General features: G+C 45.5%; 1 protein-coding gene across 1 annotated transcript; it reads right to left on the reverse strand.

Moving 5' to 3' along the window:
• Nucleotides 1-1,023: 1,023 nt before the first annotated feature.
• Nucleotides 1,024-25,721, reverse strand: LOC147903348 (2-oxoglutarate and iron-dependent oxygenase domain-containing protein CP2-like). Its single transcript, XM_087373099.1, has 8 exons — nucleotides 25,172-25,721; nucleotides 4,109-4,156; nucleotides 3,472-3,648; nucleotides 3,179-3,329; nucleotides 2,959-3,045; nucleotides 2,045-2,169; nucleotides 1,799-1,917; nucleotides 1,024-1,634 (listed from the first exon to the last, which is right to left on the reverse strand). Exons 1-8 carry the CDS (start codon nucleotides 25,562-25,564, stop codon nucleotides 1,511-1,513), a joined length of 1,224 nt encoding a protein of 407 aa, XP_087229225.1. The 5' UTR covers nucleotides 25,565-25,721; the 3' UTR covers nucleotides 1,024-1,510.
• Between the last annotated feature and the right edge of the window lie 749 nt (nucleotides 25,722-26,470).

A 26,470-nucleotide genomic window follows, 5' to 3' on the forward strand; every position in this document is an offset into this window, starting at 1 on the left:
AACACCAAGCCTTTCGCAAAAGCACACATATCCTTTTAATAATTCCCAAAAGCAAGGCCATTTTGAAACTCTATGTTAGAAGCCAATTTTTCATGTGCTTCCTCGACAAAATTGTACTATGATATAAACTATAATTAAGAAACACTATTAACGATTCAAAGATTCAATTCTTCAAATCGTTCTCTTTGTAAAATGGCATCATTTTCAGCTTGAGAGTATGGACCCCTTCGACTACGCTTAACTCTTATTGTAGAGAGCGATAAATATAGCTCTCCTCGGTTGGCAATCAAGGTGCTTATTTTCTCAACCAACTCTTCCCTCTATTGGCACTTAAAGCATAAAGACTTACTCTTTCTCATCTTGTGTCGATGGTTCACCACTACACTTGCACCCCTTATAAATCTTTGTTGGTCACCTATCCCTTCCAGGGAGCTCGTGATAGATTCCTCCACTTCAGAGATGAGCGTAACTAGATCCATGCTAATATGAAACGGAGAGGAGCAATGGATAGAGGGAGCATCTATAAGCAGTGGAGAATGTTGAGAAAAATTATCAGGTGAGACCAAAGTGTAGCAAAGACGATAAGAAGACAAAGGGAAAGTGCATGATAAAGAAATACATCTCGCACAACGACAAAGAGATGATGAGATGATGATGAGCAATAGATGTGAAACACTTCTCTCAAAGACTTGAAAGAGGTAAGAGTAAAAGTGAATAGTTGTTTTGTATTCTTAGGTCATCATGGTGCACAAAATCTAGATCCAGTATTTGAACCAATCAAATGAATAGGAGCAAATTTACTCTTGGCGCACTGACGGTTACAAGTATCAGAAACATCATCATGAGTGTCAATTCCACATTACACAAAGACCACACCATAAGTCAATGCTAAGCAAAACCGTTTTTAAATATTAAACAACACAGTTGAACAATATTATCCAATTGATTGAAATGAGTCAAATTCCATATTAGTCTATTAGAAACAGTGGAATAAGAGCATCCCATTGATTGCAACAGCTACAATTCTAAAAATTCAATTTCAAATACTAGCCTCTTGTGTGCTTCAGCTGCAATGAAATCAAGATGCTATCTGTTATGCCCCAAAGATTTGATACAATACATTTGAGACTTGATTACTGTACAAGAAATGACCATATTTTTCATATCTAAAAGGTCTAACTGGTCATCAAGACCTGAATAGGCACAAACCAACTTTCTTTCATCAATCTGAAGGTTTGTGAAGGCTTTGCTCAACAACTCCACGTGATTACTAGTGAATAGTAATCTGTCTTTTGCAGGAATTCCTGCCTATGGTCAAATAAGCATCTATCCTGGGAAATCAGCTCGAAATATAAACAGACATCGCTTTGCGGTGAACCTGAGCTGAACTGATTCAAGTCTGCAAATTGCAACACTAATAGACATACAATACTGTACACCGGGGCATGTAAATGAGAGCAGGTATATATCCATACTGAGAGCAATGACAGTGCCAAATTGTTTAAGACACTCATGATGCTGCCTGCCATTTCTGATTGGAAAGGCGACGCCTACGCTCTTTTTTCCACGTATGGCATTCGCCACACCAGCTAGAAAAGTCACTCTGATATTTCTTCAGCTCTCGAAATTCAGAACTACAAGAAAAACCATGCAATGAGATTGCTATTACAGAGCAACCAATTTAGAGAACTGAAAATGCCTAAGAAATTCCACAAAACCAACCATGAGGACAGTCATTTGGCTCTCTAATTTCCATTTTAATACAACTTTGGACATAGAGATCTATACATATGTATACCTTCTGCACCAAAGGATCAAATTGGTTCTTTGACCAGAGGTTATAGCTTTTGCTCCATGTCGATGACGGCCTGCATGTAAAATTGCTCGCCCAGGCACATGGGAATACTCGAGCACTTCCTGCATGTAGAAATGCTTAAAAGAATAAGAATTCACTAGAACCTATGAAAAGTCACTATTATTAGGTGAGAACAGAAGGAAACACTCAAGAAAAAGTGTGGGGAACTGTTTCAAAGCTCTCACCCACCTCTGGATGCACATCTCCATTCACATGCTTGTCACATCGGACACCACGAAAGAATAATCCTCCTCCATTAAACTCTTTCCCCAAGCATACGTTTAATGTAACTTCCGAGTCATCAACATGAAAACCTGCCAAAAAAAGAGTGGACATTGAGGTTCTCATAAATTGGCAATAAGTGCATAAGCTAGCAAAATGCCAAAGAAACAATGTTGGCTTTCCCATAGATTAAGAAAATAATTAAACATGACCAAGACCAGCTGCCAACCAGATACATTATTAGAAAATCTTGTTCACACCTATTTTCGAGAGACGGATTTATGACTTTTCATGCTCACCTGATAAGCTCCAACAAAAATCCATTGATGAATTGGTGCCTGTATAACTTTTCCCAATGCCTCAGCAAGGAGTTATTTCATTTCAAAAAAGCAAGCCTTACCTTGTAAAATACTTATTTCCAAAAAAATCAAAGCATCATTAAAAATTGACTCTATTTTGATGCATCATTCAACACATATACCTGTTGATACTTGGATATAAAATAGAATATTTAATGCGTCTCTATGCCTATCCAGAAAGTAAACACATTTGAGCACAAGATACCTGGGGGGGGAGAGAGAGAGAGAGAGAGAGAGAGAGACTCCGTCTACCCTAGAGACAACTTATGTTCAATGAGCTAGATTAAGTTCAAACTTCCAAACTCAAAACCATTGGAAAACAAAGTAAGGGAAGAAAAAAGAGAAAAGGAGAGAGAGCTTCTTTTGAAAAATAAACAAGATAAGCATGACATCACAAGAGAATACTTGACAAGCAAAACCAAGCTTCTAAACTCAGTACAAGCTGATCATTATACAAGCATCAGCAATGAACATGCTACAAAATAGACTTTGTTTCAGACTCGTCAGAGAGTAGAAACCAACCTAATTCCAGATCTCTGTCCATACTATATTCAACAACAAATCCATGATGGGTATCAAGCGATGCACCACCAACTTCCATGAACAATACTACACACCAAAAAAACATTACTGTCAGGCCTGGACTGCAAAAGCAGTTAGAGACTCCATGACAATCTACAAAAACAAATCCACGATAATCACGCTTGAACAGATATGGTAGATGTTTGTCATTGGAACATACATGAAGCCATGGGGCTGATAAATTTTGACATTAACTGATCCAGCATATTTTCCATGCCAATATCATCTAGTACAGCTCCGTATTTGTTCATTGTGTTGGGACGCATGATTTTTATTCTAGCTTCTGCAGCCCATCTTTCAAAGTGCTCCACCTAAGCAAATATAAAATGATGTAGGAACAGCTCAGACGTGGCACATGGATTTGAATCAAGAAAAAGAATGCAAGCTCATGTTTCTTTTCACTGCAGCAGTAAGAGTAGCTCATGATCCTCTTCTCATTCCATCTATGCATACCTCATCTAACATTTTGGAGCATAATGTGGGTTGAAGCATGTTGAAGGTAAAAATTCCCGGCGAGCGTTCCATCATGATTCCTCGAATAGCTTCTGATGTCCCCTCATTTATTGCATCTAGAAAAGTCTGGACAAAAAACTTTTCTGGATCCAAGCAATAAAGCTCTTCATGCAGAGGCTGTAAAGGACGAAGAAATTAAGCATTACCATAGAGTAGGATAATAGAAAATAACATACCACCTCTATTTAATGCTGCACATCTCAGTTTTACCTTCAAAGCTTATTTATGGCAAGCTAGAGCTACCGTAACCGCTCTCGTGGTATATGCTAAAACAAGAGACTCTGCAACCTTCATCATCTCTCCAAATCCAATGCCACCTCTTATATCCAGAAAAGCACATTCTAATGGCATTTATAACGGTACTTTAACCATCTATGAATAATCCCAAAACCATTCCAGAAATTTATGTGGGGCTCAAGCCTTAAGTCACATTCCAAGCTCTCATATCATCATTGCAAATCCATAACCATGAGTATTCACAAGTGGAGTAACCAGTAACTAGCATACAACTTTTCCGGGGCCCATTACAAGCACAATAAAGCCGACGTGCTTCAAATTGACTATGCTGTTAGATTACCTTGTAGCTATGGCGGATTCTTTCTCTATACTCACGATGCTTCTGTAGCTGAAAAGAAAACAAGGGAAGTTTTCAATTCCAATGCTCAAATACACAGCCACACGTGCAAACTTACCTCATGCATAAGAAATATATAATGGACTCTCTCTCTCTCTCTCTCTCTCTCTCTCTCTCTCTCTCTCTCTCTCACCAGAGGAGGTAGATGAAGATGCTTTTCATCATGACCTGCTGAATGCTCTACACAGGAAATGGCAAACAGCTAAAAATAGAGATAAGTTCGAGTACTACTGCACATTTATCAACCCCCAATATTGGCCCATTTATACGGCAGAGGAGTCAGCCACGCAAAAGTACATTTGCACACCTATGGCAATGCATAAGCGGAGGGCTTTAGCTTCACTTCGCACCCTATCACACCAGCTGCAAATTGAAATAGGAGGATGGATAGACATGCCAAGAGAGAGCAAAATATGCCAATTATGTGAACAGGGTATGCCAGAAACAGAAGAACACATGGTAATAATATGCCCTTACTATGCACACATTAGGAAAAAGTTCAGCTCTCTTCTTGAGGGACATAACAGACTGGCTGATTTGCTACATAAGGCATCACCCTCAGCTTTAGGAACATTTGTATCTAAGCTTTTCAAGCACAGAAACTCACCTAGACATAAAGGTAGTTTCTCTTATTACCCTCCCCTTTGAGGGAGGAGTCTTTATGTATGTAAGGTTTTGTATTGTTTCAGGTCCCATAGGCCGATTTTTGGTCTTCAGTGGACGATAATATATTCTTCTTCTTCTTCTTCTCTCTCTGCACACAGGTGGTGGTGAGATATTGATGAAGGAAAAAAAGGAGGGGGATTGGAGGTTGTGGGGAAGGAAGAAGTGGAGGGGGAAGGGGACTAGAGGAGTTGGTAGAGGGACTATAGAGGAAAGGAAGAATTAGAAGAGGTGGTGGCAAAGGGGTTGAAAGAGGTAAAGATGGAAGCGGAGTACAAGAGTTGCTGTTCTACTCCTGGTCACACCTGTGCCCAAGTGCTTAAAGGGTATTTAGTGGTTGCATTTAGGATCAACGAGAGCGCTTTCTGAGAATAAAATGCCGAGTGTTGGATGCGAGAAAGCTTGCAGGGGCCACAAACTCACTCATTGTTCTATTGGAAGAACAACTATCAGAAATCTCATAAAGAATATTATTATATACAATATTTAATACTTAAAAGGCCCATCAGGCCCTTTATATAAGAGTTGGGAGGTTCCCCTCCATCTAGGCCCGACTAGGCTGACAGACTGGTCAATTGTGGTCTGTCCCACACCCAACTTGGATCTATCGTACGGCCAACTAGACCTAACCAAGCTAAAGTTTATCTACCCCAGACGACCCCCTGCATGCTACCTACATAAAGGCTTGCCCAGCCATTCCATCCAGGCCCACACCCAACTTGGATCTATCGTCCCACACCCAACTTGGATCTATCGTACGGCCAACTAGACTGTCCAACACCCAACTTGGATCTATCATACGGCCAACTAGACCTAACCAAGCTAAAGTTTATCTACCCCAGACGACCCCCTGCATGCTACCTACATAAAGGCTTGCCCAGCCATTCCATCCACGCCCCGTCTCGGCTCTTGAACTACCAAGTTATGGGCTCATTTTATCCCAAGTGGACTATCATGTCCAGATCTAGACTGCACACAAACCCAACAAGAAGAATCTTTGCTGCCCATCTGGAAGCCAATTGTGTTGCCCAAGTTATGGGCTCATTTTATCCCAAGTGGACTATCATGGCCAGATCTAGACTGCACACAAACCCAACAAGAAGAATCTTTGCTGCCCATGTGGAAGCCAATTGTGCTGCCAACCTGGCAATCCGTACCACCCAGCCTTAATAAGGCATGAACTTCTTCTACCCATGTGACAGCATTTTTTATGTACCTAAACACTGGAGTTAATCCAGCAGGGCTAGGGGGGCCCGGGTGGGAAGGAAGCAGGCTAAAGTGGGGCTAGACGATTTCAGCACTAGCAAAGTGGCCAGTCGGTTATGTTTAGCCAGGACACTTTCCATAAAGCTTCTATGTAAGAGTGGCCAATGCTGTTGTGATGGTATTCAATGTGTACATACCACTTGGATGCCTTGGTTTGGATCGACTCCTGCCTTCTACATGGCATATCATGAGATGATGTGCCAATTTTTCCTTGGGATTAACTATTGTGGAAGTCTCATCTCTAGCCCGCGTGCTCAGGGGTGGCTGGAAGGTGAGTCGCTTGCTGATTATCCTTTTGTTTTTTCTGCACTGTGTCTAGGGTTAGACCCTAGAGGGGATTCTACAGTTGGTATCACAGCAGCCCTCAACACAAAGCATTTGTTGCAAGGTTTGCAAACGAATGGTGCCAGGTATGTGTTCCATTGCTGCAAGGTGCTTTTCCAAGTTGCTGTGGTGTCATGAGGTAGAATTTAATGTGATTCATCGAGTAGGATGTAGGGAACTTATTCGCAGCAGTTTTTGTAAGGAAATCCCAAAGGGATACATAGAACCTAGAAGGGGGGGCTGCACTAGTTATTTGCAAATGATTAGGAGTGAATTTGAAGTGCTGATTTGGTGAAAGAACATAAGATATGTGAAGGAGTCTAAGAGTGAGTTCTTTAGTAAAGAATAGGACATAAAATTTCCCGATGTAACATGCAGGGACTTGCCGTGCAGGAATAAATGAAATGCAAAAGGAGAATTCAAGCATGAGAGACCAGAGATCTTCCTGAAAAGAAAGCCACTTTTAGCAGCTCTAAACTTTCCATTTCAGCTTTTGACTTTTAAAGACACTCTTAGAATACTCAAAACTGAAATGTACATGTTTGCAATGTGCATAAAGCATAGAAATGTAGAATACTATAGATGCGAGAGCATATAATATGCAAAGTCCAAAAAAAGGAGGTCGTGACTCAGGCTTGAAGGCCTCAATACAAAATAGTACTTCACACTCTCGAGTCTATAGAAAAAGAGAGAGTCGGCCCTGATGGTCTGAAGGTGGCATAGCAATGGAGGCCTCACCCTCACCGCTGCTGAGCCTCATCATCCTGATGCTGGTCCTGAGCCTCATCATCCTCATGCTCAGGAGCATCCTCTGCTGCATCACTGTCGGAGTCCTCATCTAGTTTAAATCCAAGATATGGTTCGGAGGTGCAGCCTGCTCTGAACTTGTTAAGCAAACATAAATTTGCATTAACAAATACAAGATCATTTGCCTTCTGAACCCCAACCCCGTCCCTCTTTTTGGATGCTCCACAACCGCTGAACGGGCGACCCTGGCTGAGTATACGAATGGCCAAAGCATTACAACAATGGAGCATTTGCCCCATAGTCCTCCCACCAACGAACGGAATAAATATTGAACATGTCATTCCATGCATCCTCCAAACCAAACTCCTCCCGCAGTTTTCGATTCATTTGCACTTGAGACAAGTCGCCTCAATACCTTCTCCCATCCTTGTACCACCTCTTTATGTGTTTCTTGCCCCCTCCCTTGAAATTTAAGATCCAAAACAAAGGCTGCAGCCTCCAAAGGTGAATGATATTATGTGCAGAGGTTGCCAATGTCCTCAACCCGTCCTTCATCCAAGCATACAAAGCATCTATACTTTGAATGGTCTCAATCATCCTATCCATCCCTTCATACACCTTCCCAATACAAGGAACATCTCCATCATCAAGCCTCAACATTAGGCTTTGTAACCTGAAGCAAAAGGCCAACATCATCCCAAAAAAGGTCCTCCAAGACGATGGAATTAAGTCCCTGAGCCCTTGCAGAGTTCCATTCATGCCATGCATCCCACTCAGTGGAAACAACAAGCTACCTCAATTGAGCTTTCAGCTTTAAAAGCCACTTCAACATGATAAAATTATAAGCAAAGCGTGTGTCAAAATACTTCAAGAGATTCTATTTTGGGGATATGTTGTGAAAAATAGCCAAAATTTAGTGATGGCAAGTGATGAAAGAGACAACATGATTACCGACATCATTGGTACGATCCACCCAATGCAACTTGCCACATCCTTCAAGAGATTATTCAGCCCATGTGCCATGCAAGGAGTGAAAGTAAGGTGAGGGAACTTCTCTTCAAGAGTCCGCCCTGCTGCTGTGTTGGAGTTCTCACCATCACAAACAAACTGAATAACCTGATCTACCCCCACATGCTCAATGGACTCCATACAAATGCTCAAAGAACTCCTAGCCAACGTCGTGGCCAACTTTCCCTCCTTTTAATTATCAATAGCTTTAATGAAAAAGCTGGGCCTACCCTGAATAGAGCAGCTCCGAGTGTCAATCCATCCATCTCCCATCAATGTGACACCACATTTCAGCGGTATGTCTTTGATAGGAGCCAAAGCCTACTCTATAGCAATCTTCTCTATTGCCAAAATTGTCGTGCACAGGGCCTCAAATGAGGGAGGAGTGTAACTAGGTCCAAAGGCTACAATCTCCTGTTGGAAAGGTCACCTCCCCATCTGTAAGCCCCCATATGAGGAGAGCATGGGGGAGGGAGACCTAGGGTAGTGCTCAACAGGAAAAGAGAGAAAGGGGCTACCACATAGACAGCATCATGGCTGGTATGTGGGCAGCACATCTAGGACTGTTAAGGGCAGGACACAGGGCCAGTACGGAGCAGAAGCAAGACAGTCTGGGACAGATTGCGCAGGATCTAGGACATGGAGGCGCACTGTTTGCAGAGGCGCAGACATGGCAGGGATTGCAGGCTCAGATCTGCAGCAAGTAATGTGACTGGCAGTGGGGAGGTGGCAGGCCTTTTATAGGCTGCATATTTGCCTTGAATGGAGGGCCAAAAACCCTGGAAGTTTGGGCCATAAAAGGCCTGAATTGTGAGCCCTTTAAGGGCAGTTTTTCCCAAGCAGACTGGGTCGGTTTTTTTTGTACAGACTCAGTCGGTTTTTGTACAGACTGAGTCGGTTGGCTGGCCAGGCCCTTGAGGGCTATATAAGGAGGCCATTCAGGCCTCATTTCAGCATCATCTGGAGCAGCAATTCCATCAGCAGAAAGAGCAGCAGCAGGGCTATCTTTGGGCCTACAGTCAGGAGGAGAAATAAGTGCCTTGTGCTGCAGACTTAGCTTGCAGGAAGCTGCCCACCTAGACTGGTTTCCAGACAGCAAGGTGGAGAAGATCATTCTAGACGGAAAGTCTACTCACGCTCGAGGTGGAGCACGCGGACTCTAGTCTAGAGATAGCCAGCAGATAGGAGAAGGACTTTTGTGGTAAGATCAGAGGACCACACCATTGGTGGGACTCTGGATCTGTCTCTTTTGTATTGTGTCCATAGTTGTGGACGGAAATATATTATTTGGTGGTTTCTCTATCTGATTGGTTCATTGTCTATTAATGAATCTGCACACCTATTGAATGCACATAAGTAAAGAAGTCTGTGATTCCACACCCACACCGCACACTGTGTGAGCTCCTGGGCATTACTATAAGTCTTCCGCTACGTGTACCCTCTGTTGGGTCTTTTCTAACATGGTATCAGAGCCCAAGTAGGAGGCTCACAGGTGTGGGAGCCTGAAGGCAGGGACCTTGCTGAAGGACGACCCTGATTTAGAAGCTCTAGGGAATCGACTTCCACGACTGAAGGATTGTGCCCTTGCGAGAAGGAGGGTGACTCAGGTTCAACCAGGTGCGTTCAGAGTTCTGGTTTACTGCATTTGAGTTTGGTTGACTTTGCTGGGCGCTATATACAGCAAAGATGTCGACAGCCTCTTCAGCCCCTGCTATCCCTTCCTCCTCCTCCAGTTTTCTCTCTTTCACTATCCCTAACTTTGGAGAGTCTGGGAACCTGGACGGGACTAACTACCCGATCTGGAAAGTGAAGATCCGGAGTCATTTAGTGGCTCGGAAGTTGTGGAAGCTGACCACGGGAGAGGAGTCGAAGCCCGCAGACATGGTGGACAGTAAAGGGAAGGTACTCATGGCAGTAGACAGAGAGGAGCTTGAAGCTTGGGAAGAAAGAGATGCCCATGCCCTGGCAATAATCATAGGGACTACGGCGGACTCTGTTCTTCCGCATATCCAGCTGGCCGAGACGTCAGTAGAGGCGTGGGCCACCCTGAAGGATCTGTACGAGACAGATAATACCTCCCGGATCGTGCTTCTTCAGCATCAACTCTACAATCTTGATATGGAAGAAGGCGATACGGTACATAGCCATTTGACGAAGGTCAAGGTGGTGCGGGATCAGTTAGCAGCGATTGGTCAGAAGACAGACTCATGCCATCTGGCCTTGATGGTACTGAGGAGATTGCCTCGGAGTTTCAAGAGCTTTGTTACAGCTGTGACAGCAGGACAGAGGACCAAACCTCTGACATTTGAGGAGTTATGTCCATTACTGCTACAAGAGGAAGCTCGGGAGCAGCTCTACAATGGGGACAAAGATGACAAGGCGATGCTGGTGAAGGATTCCGCAGGTAAGGGAAAGGGCAAGCCTAACAGTGGCAAGTCCAATAAAGATGACTCTGATGACGAGGGGACTTCGAAGAGGAAGCACAAGAAGAAGTGTTTCTATTGTGATACGCCCGGACATTTTGCAAAGGACTGCAGAAAGAAAAAGGCGGATCTAAAAAACAAATAGGAGTCTGACCCAGATTCAGAGGGAAAGGCCAAAGCTAATGTGGTAGTCGAAGAATTGTTCCTGGTGACATCACCGAGTGTTACCGAGGTCAAGTATGTTGATCCCGAAATCACAGTAAGGATGTCTGACATAGAGAGTTGGGTCGACGAGGAGTCAGATGCCTTTGTGAAGGTGAAGGACAGTATGGAGTGCTTGGAACCTTCCAGGTGTGTAGCTGTTGACACTGACACGAGGGTGGATTCCATGGAAAGCCCTGGGGTCTCATGGTCAGATGGATGCTGGACTTCAAAAGGGGACAGTATAGGATTACACAGGATCTTGGCAGGTGCCTCATTGAGGTACAGGGTTTGCTTTCAGAGCGAACATTCAGGCAGTACAATAGTCTGGTATGTATTTGATATTCTGCATTTGAGCCTTTATAGCATGCTGTGGAGAGATTCTGCTCTTCATTTGTCTCAGGTGATAAGAGATTGGAAGGAATTGGCCTTCTTCGAAGGCAGAAGGGGAAGTTTTGGTGCTTCTTCAAATCTCGGACGCAGATTGCTAGAAGGTGGTGGACAAAGAGCACTGAAGCCAGAAGAGTACCTGCTTGAGAACTCAGCGAGAGTTCGTGGTCCAGGTTATCTGGAAATATTCATTGGTTGCAGACCTTGCCAAAGGAAGGACGAGTTGAAACAGACCCTCAGAGCATGGTGCCTGAAAGACTCCAGGTTGTTCACTCATTATGAGGGGGACGACTGGAAGATCGTGACGGCAGGGTTGCTCAAGTTCAGAGGCGGGAATGTGACTGAAGGAGGTGGTACCAGGAGGTGCTACCAGAGATGGACCTGTGTACCAGGATGGTGTGCGGAAGCAGAACCGGACCTGGTGGAGCAGGAGCCACTGGATGAAAAGCCAGGAAAAGATTTCGACACCGAAAGGTTCCAGAGGACTACGACCAGGGAGTTACTGGAGCATCTTCATCGACGTGTTGGCATTGGGCTGAGATGTGTCGGTGAGAGGGGGTGTTGGAAAGGTCACCTCCCCATCTGTAAGCCCCCATATGAGGAGAGCATGGGGGAGGGAGACCTAGGGTAGTGCTCGACAGGAAAAGAGAGAAAGGGGCTACCACATAGACAGCATCATGGCTGGTATGTGGGCAGCACATCTAGGACTGTTAAGGGCAGGACACAGGGCCAGTACGGAGCAGAAGCAAGACAGTCTGGGACAGATTGCGCAGGATCTAGGACATGGAGGCGCACTGTTTGCAGAGGCGCAGACATGGCAGGGATTGCAGGCTCAGATCTGCAGCAAGGAATGTGACTGGCAGTGGGGAGGTGGCAGGCCTTTTATAGGCTGCATATTTGCCTTGAATGGAGGGCCAAAAACCCTGGAAGTTTGGGTCATAAAAGGCCTGAATTGTGAGCCCTTTAAGGGCAGTTTTTTCCCAAGCAGACTGGGTCGGTTTTTTTGTACAGACTCAGTCGGTTTTTGTACAGACTGAGTCGGTTGGCTGGCCAGGCCCTTGAGGGCTATATAAGGAGGCCATTCAGGCCTCATTTCAGCATCATCTGGAGCAGCAATTCCATCAGCAGAAAGAGCAGCAGCAGGGCTATCTTTGGGCCTACAGTCAGGAGGAGAAATAAGTGCCTTGTGCTGCAGACTTAGCTTGCAGGAAGCTGCCCACCTAGACTGGTTTCCAGACAGCAAGGTGGAGAAGATCATTCTAGACGGAAAGTCTACTCACGCTCGAGGTGGAGCACGCGGACTCTAGTCTAGAGATAGCCAGCAGATAGGAGAAGGACTTTTGTGGTAAGATCAGAGGACCACACCATTGGTGGGACTCTGGATCTGTCTCTTTTGTATTGTGTCCATAGTTGTGGACGGAAATATATTATTTGGTGGTTTCTCTATCTGATTGGTTCATTGTCTATTAATGAGTCTGCACACCTATTGAATGCACATAAGTAAAGAAGTCTGTGATTCCACACCCACACCGCACACTGTGTGAGCTCCTGGGCATTACTATAAGTCTTCCGCTACGTGTACCCTCTGTTGGGTCTTTTCTAACATCTCCTTCATCATATCAATGGCGTAAGGATTGTGGGCTTTTGTTGTTGGTACATCTACTCCATAAAATAATTGGTGCAATGTAGCATCTACTTGAGCCCTCCTCCCAAGATGCCATGAGGCCACAAGGCTAGCATGCACGACTCTCAAGCCAAGGGCTGATGAAGTGGGAGTCCCTGTATGTGCTTGTGGAGCTAGAAATAGAAGCAAAAGGAGAAGTAGTTGCACATGGGGCTGCCAATGCCCGACTGCGAGGATGAAGAACCTTTTGCCATGCTGCCTCAGCGTCCAACCTATCTACAAGTGCCTTAAAACGTGCAATCTCTATAACAAGTAAAAAGGAGGAGCACGCAAATGGCATTGTCCCTGTTGTAATGCTTAATAATGTGTAGGCTCAGACTAAGTGCAGAACCATTTATTGAAAGTAAAGAACGGAGGCATTAATTGCTGCCCTGCAAATATTATAAGAAAAATCCTAGATTGACTATATTTAGAAATGTGCTAAGGAACAGAAAGGAGACTGAAATAGCAGAGAACAAGGAATAATTGTATTGCTTGAATGTCTGTAGGATAGATGTAGTGTCATCCATACAATTGGGCCTCTCTTATATAGAGAGTGAAAAGTCACACATGAAAAGGTGTGTACTCCAAAGGGTATGTGCATGAAGAGGTGTGTACCCCTTGTGAAGGGTGTGACCCTTGATGAGAGGGTACATTACAATAGGAATGTCTCTTCAATAGGATGTCTCTTGTGAAGGGTTGTGCCTCATTAGGAAGTGTCCCGTCGAAAGGGCAAGTGTCCGTCGAGAGGGCATACCCTTCCACAAGTGTCCATTCATCAAACCATCCATAAGTCTAGAAATAGAGAAAGGAATACGTCACGGGTGAAGGGTTGTGCCTCATTAGGAAGTGTCCCGTCGAAAGGGCAAGTGTCCCGTCGAAAGGGCATACTCTTCCACAAGTGTCCATTCATCAAACCATCCATAAGTCTAGAAATAGAGAAAGGAATACCTCACAGATCGTGACATCCCCTCCCACTCAAAAGAAGACCCTGTTGGAGATAATGAACTGATGTAGAAAATATCACGGTAAATTCTGAAAATACTGCTGTAAAATGTCAGGGTACTGCTGTAAGTCTTCATCAGATTGCCAAGTAGCGTCGGAGTCATCCAAATCTCGAGCGTTCATGACTGGATGAGTAAAGATATACTTTAAAGAGTGATGGTCTGTCTTGACCACAGAGTCGGCTCCCATGAGATAATGTTTCCAAGAGCGATAAGCATGTACAACGGCAAGAAACTCCTTATCATAAACCGGGTATCGGGTTTGGATATCAGAATATTTATGGCTGTCAAAAGCAATAACTCTGCCTTCTTGCATCAAGACTGCTCCTGTAGCGATGTCGGAAGCGTCGGTCATGACCTCAAATGGAAGGTTTGGGTCAACAATAGCCATAACTGGTGCGGTAGTGAGTGCTTGCTTGAGTTGTTGGAAACTATACTCTGTTTCGGGAAGCCACTGAAAAACTGCTGTGCTTTTCAATAACTCGGACATAGGAGCTGCGATTTCGGAAAACTGATAGACCTTTGTATGGTAGAAGTTTGCCAATCCGAGAAAAGAGCAGACATCATAAACATTCTTAGGAGTAGGCCCGGTTCGGATTACCTCGACCTTCTTGGAATTTACAGAGATGCCTTGAGCTGAAATAACACGTCCCAAATATTCGAGTTGGGTCTTGAAGAACTCACTCTTCTCAATGTTAATAAGAGAGAATTTGCGCGGAGAACTTCAAAAACTTGGTGAAGATGTTGTTTGTGCTCATGTAGGGATCTGCTGAAAACGAGGACATCATCGAGATAAACGATGACGAACTTATCGAGGAAAGGCCTGAAGATGTCGTTCATTAGTGTCATGAATGTGGCCAGGGCATTGTTTAACCCAAAAGGCATGACCAAACATTCATAGTGCCCATACTTTGTTCGAAAAGCTGTCTTGTACTCATCGCCTTCTCGTATGCGAATTTGATGATAACCTGAACGAAGATCAATCTTTGAGAATTGTGTTGCATGTAGAAGTTGATCGAAGAGGTCATCGATGCGAGGCAATGGGTACTTGTTTTTGATAGTGAGCTTGTTGAGGGCTCGGTAGTCGATGCAGAGGCGCATTGACTTATTCTTTTTTTCCACAAGTAGTACAAGAGATCTGAAAGGGCTGCGACTGGGCCGAATGTGACCTTTGTCGAGTAGTTCGGTGACCTGTCTTTGGATTTCTTCATTTTGAGTGTAAGAAACCCGATAAAGAGGTTTCGACAGTGGATTACTGCCGGGAATAAGTTCGATTGGGTGATCCACTGGTCGTCGAGGTGGTAACTGCTTTGGCAATTCCTGTGGAAAAATATCCAGGTAGGACTGGAAAAAAGGTTGGTTAAGGTATTCAGGAGGATCCTTTGTTGGTGTCTCCTCGACTGCCGTAACCAACAGAGGTGAAGTCTTTACTTGGCGTTTACGAACCCACTTCTTTACTTGTACGGCAGAGGCAACTAGGGTTGAAGGAGAGTCCCTAGAACCAGTTAGCTCAATAAGTTTTCCCTGGTGGACAAACTGGATAGTATGGCTACGAAAACTGATTGATGGATAATAGTCGTGGAGCCACTGTTGTCTGAGTATAACATCGTACCGAGAAAGAGGCATGATGTCGAAGTTCAGCTTGTCCGTATAATGTTGGATGCGAAAGGACAAGTTTTTGATCCTGGTGTTGCACAAGAAAGTAGTTCCATTTGCGAGTTCAATCTGATAGTCCATGAGACTAGGACTGATGGTCAACCGAAGTTTGTCGACCATAGAACTAGCTAGGAAATTATGAGAGCAGCCACTGTCGATGAGGATAGTGACCGTTGTTCCACGAATCAATCCTTGAACACAAAGTACTTAAGTGACCAGGGAAGGTTCGGGGTTGTTGGCAAGGCTCAGGTGGATGGTATTTGCCATTCGAACAGCTTTGTCTTTCTTCTCTTGTGCTCGGGTAGCATCTTCTGTCTGGAAAGTGCTAGGTTCCATATTGGAATTTTGCTTTGGTCACTTGGGACAATCGAACCATCTATGGTCACATGTACAGATGGTACAAAGTCCTTTTGTGCTGGAATTGTTCTTCTTGTCAGTGGCCGCACCTTTATGTTGGGGATGTCGGTAATGACTTTGTGAAGAAGAAGAGACACCATCCTTGGAGGAGTGCTTCTGTTAAAATCCAGCAAATGATTTCTGAGTCTTCTGGGGATCTTGAGACTGTCGCTGACCTTGATTACCGAAGTTTTTTCGAAACCTGGTGTTATCTTGAGAGCGAGCACCTTTGGCCATAGGAGAGTTCTGCATGCGATTAGCACTCTGCTTCCCTGTGTTTTGAAAATCTGTAATGCGCTCTGCGTAAGCAATAGCGCCATCTGTGGTCAATAGCGCCATCTGTGGTGGTGATGTTTGCTTTAAGGACATCAATGCGTAACAATACCATCAATCTCCAACACCAATGTGGTGAACTGAGAGATGTAGGAAGACAGGGAACCCGTTTGCTCCAACTGTCGGAGTTTTGAACGTGCTTGGAAGTCCGCATTGGCAAGTATGAACTGCTTACGGAGCACGTGTTCAAAACGTTCCCATGTTAACACACTTTTTCCGTCCTTTAAGCGTCTTTGCCACCATAGAAAAGCTGTATCCTTGAAGAGGGAGGCTGCCAAGGCGATCTTTTTGCCTTCAGTGAGGTCAACAGTATCAAAATACATGCGCATTTTTGTGAGCCATTGGTCAACTTTTCGGCGATTACGTTGACCAGTGTAGGCTTCCGGAAGTTTGATGTCAAGTCTTTTAGTTTTGGAAGCTTGAAGTAAACGGTAGAGGGCACGTAGTTTAGTGTTTTCTACCTCTGGTGGGAATGAATCCGCATAGTCGTCTGGTTGCATCACGTCATCCTCTGTATGTGTGGTACTTCGAGAATCCTGAAGTTGTTGAACTTTCTGAACCAAGTCGGAGATGCTGTCCTGAAGCTGGAATATTTGAAGTTGCAGCAGTGAATCGCCTTGTACGTTGACTTCAGGGGTCTTTTTTGGACTTGAGTCGAGAGGCTTCAGGCGATCGTTGCGACATATCGGAGATCCCTGTGAGAAAAGCGCGAACTTGCGCTCTAGTTTGTACCATTCCTGGTAGAGGATTCGGGCTGCTCCCTGAGGTTGCTCATGTTGGAGGGGGCAAGCGAGGCAGAATGGAACCACCCGTGGAAATCTGGTAAAGGAGGTCCTGTCTGAGGTAACACTGGTGATGCCGAAAGTGGTGTTACTGCTCGTGAGAGGACAGGAGTAGATTGCAGAGTCCACGGATCTGAGAAGGAATAAGGAGCTACTGTCGGAAATGGAGGATATCCAGGAGAAGGAGTGCCTTCAAAGTGTAAATACTATCTTGGAGAAGATACAACCTGTAGAGGAGGATATCTGGGAGCTAAAGGAGGTGGAGAGTACCCTGGAGATGCCGAAGGTGAGGGATAAATTCTCTCCAAAGATGGACAGCAAACTCTTAAGGAATATCGGGTTCTGGGTATCTTCGTGTCTCGTGGAACACAACCTATACTGTGCTGAGGAAGTAATGTAACTGAGGTGCCTCACGCAGAAGATATAGGATGTGGTCCAAATCTTTAATCACTAGGAGGGCACGTGACACAGAAGACCCACGATGCAAAAGCTCCAAAATGGGCTGGTTGTGCAATCTGAACACGATATTGTGTGGTAGATGATGCTTGAGGTGTCCTTGAAATGCCGGGTGAATTACCAAGGGTTTCCATGCTTTAAGGGAGCGTCTTTCATTTGCTGTAATTTGATAATGACAAGAGAATCCTTAAAAGCATAATGGAAAGACTCCACCTGGCAAGGAGAGCAGGCTATCAATGGCGCAACAGGCTGCGGGTACCCAATTCTGGATCGCAATAGGGGCTGGCACACCAGGCTGCTGCTGTCATGGCGAAAATCTGTTTGCATGTTGTTTTTCGACCGAAAGGCTGGCTGATGCTGTGCTCCCGTAGCAGGCTGGAAAGGAGCAGGGCTGCAATACTAGCGGGGCTGCAAAGGGCAAAGAACCTGGCAACGAAAAGGCGAGGGCTGGCAGCAGAAATGGAACGGCTGGCATCGTGAATGGTGCGTGAAGGCGGCAACAGGCTGCGTGGGCTGGCAGCGAGATGGCGAGGCCAAGATGTGCAGCAAAACTACGCGGGCTGGCAGCGAGAAGGCAAGGCCAGGCAGGGCAGCGAAAAAGCTAGGGGCTGCGCAGGTAGGCTGAGCGAAATGGCGAGGCTAGGGGCTGCGCAGGGAGGCTGGGGGCTGCGAACCTGCGTGGAGATCCGTACGGTGCAGATCCGTACGGAACGGGGCTGATCCGTATGGTGCAGATCCGTACGGAAAGGGGCTGAGGCGGGCTGCTGCGCGTGGAGATCCGTACAGCGCAGATCCGTACGGAAACGTCAAAGAGGTTCGCCTCTTTTCGTTGGGGCTGCCTAAGGTTGGGTAGTTGCCCAAAAATTAATTTGGGGGTTTAGTTAACCCTAGGGTAGCTAGGGTAAACCTAAGGGTAGGGGCTGGGTTTATTTTTTTCCCTTTTTACCCCTCTAGGTACCCTTTTATAGGTGCTTGGTGCCTAAAAGGTGTGCCTATTCGAAGAGGTGTGACCCTTGGAATAGGTGCACCTTTTCATGAAGGGGTGTGTCATTGTTTTTAAAAAGGGTGTCCCTACATGAATAGGTGTGTCCTTTTGTCCACGATGGGGTGTGTCCCTTGAGTGAGGAGTCGAGACTCTTCATCAAAAGGTGTGTCCGATGGTGGAAAAGGTGCGTCCCTTGGTTTTGGGACAGCCCAAGCACGTGAAAAGACACGATTTTTGTCGTGTCCATTCACATCAACTCGTGATGTGTGGGAGATGGAGAGGCCATAGATGACTTTAGGTAGGGTTGGCGCTTAAAATTTTTACGCTCATCCTCTCCATCTCTTCCATGCACGATGTGCACGGGTATCCTTCTAGTGGAAAAGATGTATCAGATCGGCGCTAGAAGGTGGGGGGCATTTCCTACAGGCGAGAGCGAATTTTGCTCTGATACCACTATAAGAAATCCTCGATTTACTATATTTAGAAATGTGCTAAGGAACAGAAAGGAGACTGAAATAGCAGAGAAAAAGGAATAATGGTATTGCTTGAATGTCTGTAGGATAGATGTAGTGTCATCCATACAATTGGGCCTCTCTTATATAGAGAGTGAAGAGTCACACATGAAAAGGTGTGTACACCAAAGGGTATGTGCATAAAGAGGTGTGTACCCCTTGTGAAGGGTGTGACCCTTGATGAGAGGGTACATTACAATAGGAATCTCTCTTCAATAGGATGTCTCTTGTGAAGAGTTGTGCCTCATTAGGAAGTGTCCCGTCGAAAGGGCATACCCTTCCACAAGTGTCCATTCATCAAACCATCCGTAAGTCTAGAAATAGAGAAAGGAATACGTCACAGATCGTGACAAATATTCCAGCTTTAGATGGGTCCAGGTCTCACCTCCTTCCACCACTGAGATTTGTGGTCTTGGTCGAGGCCATGGGGAGGAGCCATTGAGAGAGGGGGGGCCTGGGAGAAGGGGGGGAGTGGACTGAGAGAGGAGGGAGAAAGTGGAGATAAGGGGGGGCTGATAGAGTAAGAGAACTTAGAACTTGAGTGGGCTGAGAAGAATCGAGAGAAGGGGGAGAGAGTGGAGGGAAGGGGGTCGAGAGAGTAGGAAGGGGGGGGGGGGGGGGGGGGGGGGGAGGGGGCGAGAAGGGGGCTAAGGGAGTGGAGAAAGGGAGGGTAAGCAAGGGAGTAGACGAAGAAAACTAGGTTCTAAGCAATGGAGGGATGCTAAAGCAAGGGAGAAGATGGAGGGAGGCTGGAGTAGTAAAGGCCTTGCAATGGAGTGGTGCAAGAGCGGTGCGGGCAGCAAACGCGGGAAAAAACGGCAAATTGCGGCCCGTCAACATTTTTTGCAAGGCCTAAACCCGAAGCGCCAAGTTGAGGGTTGAAACACGTTTCGGGAACCCCGTTCCCTAATATCACATCCCAAGGGACATTTCAAATACATTACAACCATTCCCTATGTCTCTACTTTCTAGAACGGCATTCCACGTGTTGCAGATGCTAGAACAGCATTCCCTATAACATTGCCATAGTGCCATGACTATTGTTGTACATGAGTGCCAAATCGACGTGCAAAACTGAGCTTAGATAACTCCCCTCACTACGATTGTGGGAGAACAAGCTATGCTTCTGAACAGAGATGGGAACCACCACGAACCGCTGCTGTCCAGATGGCACCCTGGCTACGTAAAATGCTACCTTGCTGGAGATTGATCACGGCTGGCAAGGTCTAGTACTATACGATTGGATGGCTGGAACAGCAAGTAAGAAGGCCCAAAACTGAATGCAAAACAAGGGGCAAATCAGCCCCTTTTATAGGCCTAGAAATGGCCAAATGGTTGACCAACCTATAGGTCGGATCAACTAACCCGACTTGATCAATAACTATCCTGACCAAGGGCAACCCAGCTTCCCCTTGGTCGGGCTGCCTAAACGTCCTAAAAGGCCCCAAATCCTTGCCCAAATACTCTAATATATGCTGCAGATACGTGATAGTACAGCAAGTGTCATTGCCGCCTATGCTTGGCACGGGTGCATGTGACACTCCCCTCTTCTGAACTTGTTGCTAGGTGGATACATCGCAACACTATGCCTTGGCGATCCGAACTGCTCCACTGTGGGAAATAGGTGTGTGTCACAATGCACCCTGGTGCGGGGGTGCATGTGACATTACCTCCTGCTTAAATTATGAATGTTGGTAGCTGTGCTGAGGGACTGAGTGAGCCTACCAAGCAAAGGTGATCATGATGACCACCAAATGCTGCTTGAAACTTAATTGTCCTCCTAAAGGAATGGAGAATAGCAGTCTAGCACTAGAACTGAGCTGCCCAAAAGACTAAGGAACGAATGCTCTGCTACGATACAACGGCAGCTCAATAAAAACTCTTGAGAACTGGTACCGCACGACGATTGTAAGCAAAACTACTATGACCAATCATCCCACCTTCTACCACTGCCAACTTCCTGATCAACGGGTAGCCTGGCACTCTTACACTCCTAGACATATGAACTACATGCTGTCCTCGTGAACTGATAGGGACTGACTAGGGTGCTAATGCGAAGGCGCTGCACTCTGGAAGACTAATGGCATGAAACTGGCTACGAACTAATGGCATGGACCCTTCCCACTGTGAAAGAACCATCCACATAGAACTGCTAGTGATACAGCCAAGAGAAGCCAATGTCTAAACTGCTACAAAATAGTCCACTGAGCTGTGCTCTAAGATGGAAGACTCCTAAACAGATAAAGGATTGCCTGCAAATAAATAAATGCATGTAGATACGGTGAGAGGATAGACCACTACATTGTGCTCTAGGGTGGAAGACCCCTGAGTGGTTGATGGACTCATACTGGCAATTGCAGCTAATATGGGGAGGAACACTGAGCAGGCCATGAGAAACTGCTAATGATGTAGAAGCATCTCCTCTCATTCTCACCTACGCTAGATTCCCAATGCTGCCAAGTCGGCATGATGTCTGACCCAATGCGCGGCCACCTCAAGGCGTTCCTATTCCAGCGTAAGTTGGAAACGGTCCAATGTCGTTGCATCTCCTTTGTCTTTTTCTCCAGCTCGCGCAAAAGCTAGAGCTGCTAAAAAAGGAGCCGATTCTGCTCAAGGAGACAATCTTGCTCCCTAAATGCTCGCACGAGAGCTGCTATGTTGGATGGGTCAATGGTGGAAGACTGGTAGACCCATCAATTGCTGCGACAATGACTACCAAAGAAAAAGTTTCCCCCCCAACCTTGCCGCAAAATGTCAACGCACACAGATGAAGACGGGAGCCAGCCCAATGCGCGATGTATACATACAAAAGGAAGAGAGGGAGAGGCTGATGGAGTATGGTACTACCACTACTCGGGGGTAGGGACAAAATACAAAAATTAGATAATATTCCCACCTTTCTCCCTCCTCTCTTGACTGAGTCCCTTTGCTGAGCTTTGCTGTCAGGACTCCATCAAGACTTCTTCAAAGCAGAAGGAATCGTGCTGCTCTGATACCAATGTAACAAGCTGGGACTTGCTGTACAGGAAATGGATGAATGCAAAAAGAGAACTCAAGCATGAGAATGAGTGCTAAATCGACATACGAAACTGAGCTGAGATAACTCCTCTAACTGCGACTGTGGGAGAACAAACTATGCTGCTGAAACAGAGGGACCCACCTTGACTGCTGCCGACGAGACCGCACCCTGGCTGCATAGATATGCTGCCCTGTGGGAGGCTGATTGCAGTTGGCTGGGGCTGGTACTGTGCGACTGGATGGCTGGAACAGGGCCCAAAGCTGAATGCAAGACAAGGAGAAGATCAGCCCCTTTTAAGGCCTAGAAACGGCTGACTGTTCGACTGAACTACAGGTCGGCCAACTGACAAACCTGGTCAGCAACTCATTCTGACCAAGGGCGACCCAGATGGCCCTTGGTTGGGCTGCTGGAAAGGCCCTGAATCCTTGCCCAAATACTCTGATATATGCTGCAGATACCTGACAGTACAGCCAGGTGTCACTGCCACTTGAGCCGGGCGCTGGTGCAGGTGACATCAACATTTCCTTTGTTCAATAGCCGTCTCCTGGAATGATAAGCTTCATGAGGCATAGAAAACTTGGAGACATTATTTATATGAAGCCAAATTGATTTGATAGACCACGAGTTTATCAAATACATATGTGATAGGCCTAAGTTGACAGGAAGGCACAGTGAGCAGAATTGATGCAAGATTGTGATATGGAGATTGGATATCGAAAGGCCCACGATCAAAAATGCTTTAAGTCGCATTGGTGAGGTAGACTCTTTAAGCTTTACGGAGATCGGAGCTGACCTTTATGGTTCCCTGCGGTGGCTATGTAGACCAACGATCCATACTGGCAGCAGATCCAGACAAGGAGCTTCGCTCACACAGACCCAGACTCAAGGATTACACCAACTGTTTAGGTGGCAAGTGGCCAATTCTACATTCAGAATATTTGTCGTTTCTAAAAGGAAAGGTTTATGTTCCTAATGGTGAAATGATTAGGAGAAAGTTTTTATATGAATACCATGACACCCCGACCGCAAGTCACCCAAAAATTAAGCAATCATACGACTTAGTTTTTAAAAAACTAACCTTTTACTAGTCTAAGACGAAGGCTGAGATTAGGTAGGACAGCTTGAGGCTGGAGGGTTTGTACATCTTCTAGACATCCCTGGAAGAAAATGGGAAATTGTGGGATTACCATGAACCCAGAGAGGGTATGTGGGTCTAGACCATAATATAAATATATGCTCTCTGGATTTTACGAAATTTTTGAGCCAATACCTCATATGCTTGCTTTCAAAAGTCTACAAAATTTAGGTAACTCCTAACTCAATCGAGTTTAGCTTTTGCTTGTCTAGGATAGCCCTAATCTATATGAAAAAAATACCATCAAGAAACCCCATTCAATGCCACAAATAGGGCTGGTGGGGCTATCTCAACTATTGGTTCACCAATAGAGCAAAGCATCTATGGCTCACCCCTCACCCTATACACGTGCAATTCAAGTGTATTTGGTTGAGATGAGCTAGCTGTTTTTTTCAATACTCAAATGTACGTTCGCTTAGCTTAGACTTCAACACAAAGTGAGCTTGCAAGAAAGCACCCATCAAAAAGGCATGCATGTCAAAGCAATTCCAAAACTCTTTGCTATCCCTACAATGTCACTACAATTGTAGAGCAAAGCCACCGTCATCTTTGTCCAAGAGCTACATCAAGAGCTACATTGTTCCACAAAGGTTCAACAAAGGTGCATCTCCTTAATCTTTTCCCTAAGGTGGCCTTCCCCAAGGGCTGCCATTTTAGGGAGTTTCTTTGTAGAAGGCCATATTGATTTCTCACTTGGATGGCTTCCAAGAAGCCTTAAAGGCAAGTGATGGCGAGTCTACTAAGAAAAATGTGAGTTCTATCTCCACTGTGACATGGGTTCAGAAAATTCAGAGCTTCGAAATACGGATAAGGAATTGAAGGATGAGAACAATGTGTTTAACCAATGAGGGGTATGGGTGGAACTGAAATTCATTTGAGTCTGGAATCAAAAAAATTAGATGACTTTCTGGAAAGATTTTGGAGAATAAAGCCCCCTTATTTGGAAGAGGGACAAGGTTTTTCCAATATTTTAATGAAAGGAAATGTAGTGGCAAGTTTCCTTTCGAAGATGAGGAAGTGACCTGCAACAGTCAGGCTGAAGTTTCATTTATCTCAAAAGATGCATTTAATGGGCCTTTAGGTCCTAGCACATTGCAAAACTCAAGGCTAGTTTCTGGAAAAAATCAGTCCCTCTAGAGAGTCAACAAGTGCTTATGTCCTAGGACTAATTTAGGAGGGAAGCTTCAATCACGCATGAGATCATATTAGCAGCTAGGAGACCACCCTCTTCAATTGCAAGCTCCATTCCATACAATACTTTACTTCCAATACATTTTTAAGTTTTCATCAAGATAGGCAAATATACAAGCCCCAACTTAGCTATACAGAAAAAGTGGAGAAAGAGGATCCACTAAAAAAATAATTTGAGATGAGGGGATCTAAACATCCATGATGCTGAATGATGCTTCTAGATCAATGCCCACACACCAAGCCAAGGGATAAAAAAGTGGATGCATTGGAATCTCCAAATATACATAGAGACGAGCATGCTGCCCTTTATAAAAGAATTAAATAATAATACATATAAGAAATCCCGATAGCGTGCGCTAAATACATTATACCTGAACCCCTAGGCAATGTGACTGTCATGCCCAATCGAAGCCTCTTTAAATCGTATATCAGACGCCCCATATTAACGAGATCAAAGCAAACAGAAGGTTAATCTGAACTTCGCTAGAAGCACTAAATCTTTCCCCCGTGCTAGTGAAGGACGATCCAATTTCGCACTGATTATACAGGGCTCGGTGGCACATTAATAATACCTCCCAGAAATTCAGACAATTATAAACAATTGCCGTTGAAGAGCTTGTCCTAGCATTATCAATCCATCAAAAGAAGGTACCCGTGGCTCTATCCCGTCAGTGCATTGACCCTAATTGTTGGAAACGCTCTCTCTCTCTCTCTCTCGGCTCTGCATTAGGTCTATATTTGGCCAAGAGCTCTCTCTCTCTCTCTCTCTCTCTCTCTCTCTCTCTGGACCGCTCTGCATTAGGTCTATATTTGGCTAACAGCTCTCTCTCTCTCTCTCTCTCTCTTATTTACCCGGGACCGCTCTCCATTAGGTCTATATTTGGCCAAGATCTGCTCGAGGACCGCCAGCTTGCGACTGCGAGGTGCTCCTAGAAGTTCAGGAGGAAGGTAGCTCTCCATCGCGCTGTACATAGCGGGGGGGTACTCCAGATTCTCCAGATCGTCATAGCTATCCGGATGATGATCAACATTCGGAGTTTTGGAGAGCCTAGGGACGGGGTGAAGCTGTCTATCGCCGTGCTCAGCAGCAGCGCCACCACCACCACCACCACCACCACCATCACCAGCAGCAGCGTCAGGGGAACCTTGGGGCAATCCGTTGGCATGGTTGTGGACGCCGAGCTTCCTTGCAGAGCCAGGGAGAGCGTCGGGGGCCATAAGCTGTGAGGGGACGAAGACTCCCATGCAAGGGGAATTAAGAGGGGGTGATGAAGGGGAAAGAGGAAGGGGAAGGGAGGCACATTGTGATGAAATTCCTGAGGGCTTGGATGGAATGGAGAGGGGGAGGAGGAGGTCCTGTGGCCACAGCAAGCTTGCAACTGCCCTAACCCTAGAAATGCCAACCAAATTGTCAAGAGCTTGCCACTTTCTGGGACATTGAACACCAGATCTGCTTCCACGTCAGCCCACGTCATCCTATCCATATCTTGCCCCCTTCCACGTGTCTCCCCCCCACTGGCCCAGGACCCATCCCTCCCCCTTGGGTCAGCCCGCCTTCCAGTCAACATAGCCTTCACGCGCGCCTCACGTGTTTCAGTTTGTTGGCTCCCAATTATAATCCTTTCCAAACCTGTAGGCCCTTACACCCCCTTTACTATATTCCATCAATTCTAAAACTCCCTTATGTCATATCCCTTTCCCCCCTCTATTACCATGTCAACAAGATGAATCTCATTCATGTGGCCTGCCTGAGATGGTGCGCGTAAAAGAGGGCGAATTGCAAGTTGAGAGAGAGAGAAGAAGAAGAAGAAGACAGAGAGAGAGAGTAAAAGGGGGGAGAAAGAAGTGGAGAATTTCACAAGAAGGAGAGAGAGAGAGAGAGAGAGAGAGAGAGAGAGAGGGGGGGGAGAAAAAGATGGAGAATTTCATGGGATAAAAATAGAATACGCACATGTTGCTCCAATCAATTCATGCCAAAAAAAAGTGGACATAAAAACAAGTGAGTACAAGTGCTCATTAGCACTGCCTTCAATTGGTTCTGTCAAAGGAAAACAATTGTCAAGATGAATGAATAATTAATTTGCAACACCTGTAATGGAAGCCCGTGTATAGGAAAGTTCGAATGATTTGCAAACTCCGTGAGAGAGAGAG

This window comes from Dipteris shenzhenensis, chromosome 3, assembly GCF_047967505.1.
Source record: "Dipteris shenzhenensis isolate YYH24624 ecotype China chromosome 3, Dip_SZ_1.0, whole genome shotgun sequence".
NCBI lineage: Eukaryota > Viridiplantae > Streptophyta > Polypodiopsida > Gleicheniales > Dipteridaceae > Dipteris > Dipteris shenzhenensis.

Excerpts from the sequence above, each read along its gene's own strand:
- LOC147903348 (XM_087373099.1), bottom strand. The coding sequence starts at position 25,564 with ATGGGAGTCTTCGTCCCCTCACAGCTTATGGCCCCCGACGCTCTCCCT. Across the intron at positions 3,330-3,471 it reads GCTCCAAAATGTTAGATGAG|GTGGAGCACTTTGAAAGATG; the intron begins GTATGCATAGAT and ends ATATTTGCTTAG. Across the intron at positions 3,046-3,178 it reads TATCAGCCCCATGGCTTCAT|TATTGTTCATGGAAGTTGGT; the intron begins GTATGTTCCAAT and ends TTTGGTGTGTAG.